Source organism: Maylandia zebra, linkage group LG23 (genome assembly GCF_041146795.1).
Source record: "Maylandia zebra isolate NMK-2024a linkage group LG23, Mzebra_GT3a, whole genome shotgun sequence".
Classification (NCBI taxonomy): domain Eukaryota; kingdom Metazoa; phylum Chordata; class Actinopteri; order Cichliformes; family Cichlidae; genus Maylandia; species Maylandia zebra.
The window spans coordinates 15,885,056-15,890,215 of NC_135188.1; the positions used below are offsets into that span (position 1 = coordinate 15,885,056).

Sequence of the window (5,160 nt, forward strand, 5' to 3'; positions counted from 1 at the left end):
TGAAAGAAAAAAACAAACATGTTTTGCAAAGAATCTAGGATATATTTCTGTGTATAAAGTCAAATTTAACACTAGGATGGTATGAAAACAGTCCATCCTAGTGTGTCCTCTGCAGTCTCTAAGTTTGGATGATAGTTTGGCAGATAACCTCAGCTGAACCTTTCTGTTTTGTGATGTTCGCAGGATGTTGCCCGTTAGCTCTTTGTTTAAAATTTAGACCTCATCCACGGACACAAGTGTGACCTTGTGCAGCTTTGAGCTGTCTCAGCAGAGCATCTGACCACGGCGGCTGACACAGCGAGACGTCCGCCTGTTTGGGGACAGAGGGTGTATGTAGGTCAGGCATGGGTCTGCATGCTGTGACAGCAGCACGGTCACTGTGCTGTGCAGCAGGACAGGGATTGGAGTGGACAGAGAGAGCCGGCACAGAGAGAGGCCCCCCTCACACGTCAGCACCGATACTTCCTCATTTCCCCCCTTAAACACTTTGACATTATCAGGCCACACAGAGCAACGTCCACCCTCATTATTCTCACCTTTGGTACTGCAGCCAAATGGACAAAGAGGAGCAGAAGAAAAAATAAAGGGCAGAAATGTGAAACAGACATCAGATCATAGTGCACATCTAACATGTGGGGATGGTCATTTGATGAGAACGAGAGCTTCCGCATCAAGGCACTAAGATTTATTAATTTATAGAAACCTTCAGTGTATTAATAATAATTAAACAACAGTAAACAGTGGATTAATTACACAACAAGGAATTATTTTGAGCACATTGTTTTTAATTGAAAAAAGTGTCCTGATTACAGTTCCAAACTATAATTCCAGAAATGAAAGCAGACTGCCATCTAGTGGTTCAAACAAACACTGACATTTAGATGTGATATGAAAAACTACAACAGCTTCAGTGACATGTGAAAAAAAAATCCCCATGCTGTTTTTGTATTTATTATTCTCCATGAAACTAACGCACTAAAACAGGCATGGGGGAATCATTTCTCCAAGACGCCACAAAAGAAACTTGAACTTGTGGAAGGACGTAACAATAACCTTGTAATGAGATCATAATGATCAGTTCAAGTTATAAATGGGGGCCCTACGCAACAGTCCCAGTTTTTCATGAGGCCCCTTGGAAAAATGTTTTGCCCACCCCTGCATTAAACAGAAGTGACAGTTTTCTACTGTAAATGCTGGCACCTCTGAAGGTGAGTCTCCGAATGGTAACAGGTGAGAAGGCCGCTCATCGGTTGTAAGGATGCATTGACCCAGACGCAGATTTGATGTTTGTCTTGATGCTGCTTGGCATTTTTCCTGAGAGAAAACCAAAGGGAAGAGATCAACCCTATATATGCATCTTTAAGGTTTTTTCTTTCTTCAAGTGCAGATATAAATCATTCAAAACATCCTGTGTTAACAGCTGGGTTGTCAAAAAAAATTTATTTAATTTAATACTCCAATATTAATCAACTCCAAAATGACTATCAAATTGAGATTCTCCTTTGCCATAGTATCGATACAAACAGTTCCATCTTTGAAGACAGTCTGCAGACAGTGACGCACACAGCCCCTCCCCTCACTAACAACTAAAGTTGTTAGCATTCATAACACTGAACAACACTTGAGGAGGAATTTCAGAGGTCAGTAAAACGTCTGTTTCAACAGCACTGAAGTATTTAACAGTTCATTAACGCAGCAGCTAGCATGCTGTAGTTAGCCTGTAATGATTATGAATGACAGATGGCATATTGAATATAGAGCTGCATGCAGTTGTGAACAAGAAGAACATTTTTTTTTAATTAATAAAAGAAATCAGATGAATCTTAAAAACCTATTTTGTTGAATCCAACTTATTTTTGAAAAAGTTTGCAAAAATTCAACATGTTTTTTGAAATGTGAGTTCTTCACTATTACTTTTCTTTACTATTGTTGCAGGATGGGGTCAAAATCGTCAGCATGGTCTCAAAAATGGTATTTAGTAGTTCCCTGAGTATATACTCAATAAATTCTAGTATTGTGACAATCTTAGCTAGCAGTCAATGTGCAAGTTTCGAGGTCCATAAACTCTTGAAAATGATCTGTAGAGTTCAAAGCAGTATCAATACATCTAAACAAACAAGCAGTTTCCATATGAAAATGAATATTATCATCTCATTACAATGTAATGTTGGGTGGGAAGTTTCCTGGCATTAATATGGGGATTACTTTGAGGTGAAAGCTCATTTCAAGTTAAATGAAACAGGTAGTGCACACCTTAACATGTTTTTAAGCTGTAAACTACATGATAACAACTATACTTAGACCACAGAAATGAATTCTATGCAGAAATGTTAGCATTTCTACCAAATTTATGACAAAATGCCATCTATTATTTTAAATCATGTCCATGTTTGGAAAGCCAGGGATGACAGTCAACTACTTTGTAATATATATATATATATATATATATATATATCAGATATGACTGTTAATGCCCCCTAATAAGGGCTAATCGTCAGTACGCGCCACGGTCCCTTCAGCCTCTGCATTTGGGTGGAAGCATAGATGGATTATTGCATGGGAAAAATGGGCACATTAGCTTGAGAATGTTTTTTCATTTGTGCAATATTATTGTTTTTTTTTTAAATATTGGAAAAGGCCATTTATTAAACTGCATGATAATGTAAAATTGTTTGAGTATCCTGTTATGAAGCCTAGAACTGAGCATTTTTGCTATTAGCCTGGTGTTTTAAAACTTTGTCTTTAACATATCCTGTATAATTCACCTTCCTACCTCTTAAAGTGACCATCATTTTTAAATGGAGCATCACACTTAATTCATTATAATTCAAAAACTAATGACTGTCATCGGTAAAATGTTGAAACTGAAGAAAACTGAAGAAACACGGCAAAGCACTCTATGGCTGGCTCTCACATAACTGTGATGCTGTGCTCAGGTAAAATACTAACTCAGCTTTCCAAGTCTCCTACCTGTCTGACCTTGCTGCTGTTGAGCCACAGGTCCTCCCATACCTGCTTGCTGGCCTGAACCCCCACCAATAGTGACCTGCTGTAAGGTTGGACCTCCACTCATCATGGACCCCTGTCCTTGGTGTCCAGGGGCCACGGGACCAGGAGGCCTACATTTGGAAAGTCCCTTTCCAAATGCAACGGCCGAAACTAATGCGTTAGTGTCAGCAGGGTTGAAAGACGGTTTGCTCTGTCGCATAGCTGTGTAAAAAAAATAAAATAAAATAAAATTTGAGAGTCACCATTGTATTTGTGTAATTTATTAAAGAAAACTGCAGCAGAAGTGCAACATACCAGCGCTTTCTGCATCTCTGTCCTCACGAGGGTTGCTTAGCTTCTCCAGCAGAGTAGTGCAAATCTTATTCAAAGCCTGGATCTGTTTCTGTTCATGACAATAAAACCTGAAGGTTTAAACAAAAATTGCAAAATATTCCCAAAAATGACAGAATATTTTATTTTATGCGAGTCCAAACTAACCTGGGCCACATCGGGGCCAATACGTGCTGCCTCTGTACTCAGCGTTTTCTCCTGCTCCTCCACCTCTGGGTCAGGTTTGGTCCGCAAGTAGTCCGGTACGATCTCATGGCTGAACACTGGAACGCGCTGCTCCGTGAGTTTCTGAGAGCAGGTAAACAGACAGCTCAGAGAAACTACTTCTTTTTTCAAAAGAGGAAACGTGTTATCAGCTGTGGTACTCACTGCCAAGTCCTCATCTCGGTCTGGAGACAGGACCAGGGGGATTATAACTTGGTTGCGAAAGGACGGTGTCTTCTCGTTCCTGAGCAGTTTATTGATGGTGTTCAGCTGACCAGACAGAAGGGCGAAGTTATCCAAAACAGAAGGCCTATAGGACAAAAAAGGGCACATCTGTGAGAGCTCAAAATAATCCACAAAGCACGCGTTTCAGATCAAATCTGTATATCCACAAGACAAGATTTTCCACAGTTTCTGTCAAATTTGCTCCTGTAAATAAAAGAAACAAATCGTGTTTATATGTTGTTGTCAAAAACAGCTTGAACAACAAAGTATTAGCTCGACTTAAATCTATGTCGCGTTTCTTTTAAAACAAAACAGCCTGCTTTACAATGAAAATAATTTTACTCACCACGTCAAACGCTCGTACTCGTTTTCTAGTTTGTAAATGAAACTGTGCAGAGCATTTTTAACGTGAGCCACCCGCGAAATGAGAGACTCCACTGACGCCTCTAACTGTTTCTCTTCTCGTTGCTAAAAGACAACAAAAGCATTAAAAACCTCCCAAACACTGCAAATACACAGCTGTGCTAGCCAAACGGCTAAAGAGTGCATAACCTCAGCCACTTAAGAGTCAGTCACTTAAACAACAAGAAAATGAGTCATCAGACAAAATAAACATTTTAATGAATGTTACTGCATCTAAGAAGGCATTATACTGTCGTACAGAATATATATTCATATTTATTACCTGCATTGTTCAAGTAGAATTTAGCCAACCTCAAGCGACAGACAAGCACTTCCGGTTCATCACTGTCAAAGTAAAAGCCTGCTGGTTAAACATGGCGGAAACGCTATAACGTTTATTTATTCAAAATGTTCTCGTAAACAAATAATCCAGTACACAACTTATGCGATATTTAAGCAAACATTTCAGTTTAGAGTTTAGAGTTCAAATGTGATATATGTAAAAACTGAATGTATATCTATATTAATCTATATTACTATAGTAATTAATTTGTACATTAACTGTATACTCTCTCTCTCTCTCTATATATATATATATACATATACATATATGTGTGTGTGTGTGTGTGTGTGTGTGTGTGTGTGTGTGTGTGTGTGTGTGTGTGTGTGTCAGATAACGCTTTGCAGGTTCTCAATTACATTCCTACTTTATAAATGCTCCATTTATTTCTATACTTGAGATATAGCAACATACAACTGCTTTTAAACTACAACATGGTGCTGCTGCCTTATCAGTAAAGCAGTTATTGTTTAACAATATGAACCCTGTTGTCACGAGACAATCATTTAGATTACACAGATACACAGACATAAACAGTTAACCTAACATGCATGCTTCTGGGAGGAAGCGTGAGCACGCAGAAAGAAACCAGGACCTTCAGTTTGCTTCAACATGAAGCACAACACATACGAATTGCAGACCATTATGAG

General features: G+C 38.8%; 1 protein-coding gene across 1 annotated transcript; it reads right to left on the reverse strand.

Annotated features, from left to right (window-relative positions):
* Window positions 1-764: 764 nt before the first annotated feature.
* med8 (mediator complex subunit 8) lies at window positions 765-4,530 on the reverse strand. The gene is made up of 7 exons (XM_004552917.4): window positions 4,454-4,530; window positions 4,115-4,236; window positions 3,709-3,853; window positions 3,487-3,627; window positions 3,304-3,391; window positions 2,971-3,210; window positions 765-1,314 (listed from the first exon to the last, which is right to left on the reverse strand). The coding sequence occupies exons 1-7, from the start codon at window positions 4,457-4,459 to the stop codon at window positions 1,244-1,246; spliced, it is 813 nt and encodes a 270-aa protein (XP_004552974.1). The 5' UTR covers window positions 4,460-4,530; the 3' UTR covers window positions 765-1,243.
* Window positions 4,531-5,160: the final 630 nt, after the last annotated feature.

Coding starts and splice junctions, on each gene's coding strand:
- med8 (XM_004552917.4), bottom strand. Junction 3,854..4,114: donor GAGTACGAGCGTTTGACGTG/GTGAGTAAAATT, acceptor TTTGTCCTATAG/GCCTTCTGTTTTGGATAACT. Junction 3,392..3,486: donor TTGGCCCCGATGTGGCCCAG/GTTAGTTTGGAC, acceptor TGTCATGAACAG/AAACAGATCCAGGCTTTGAA.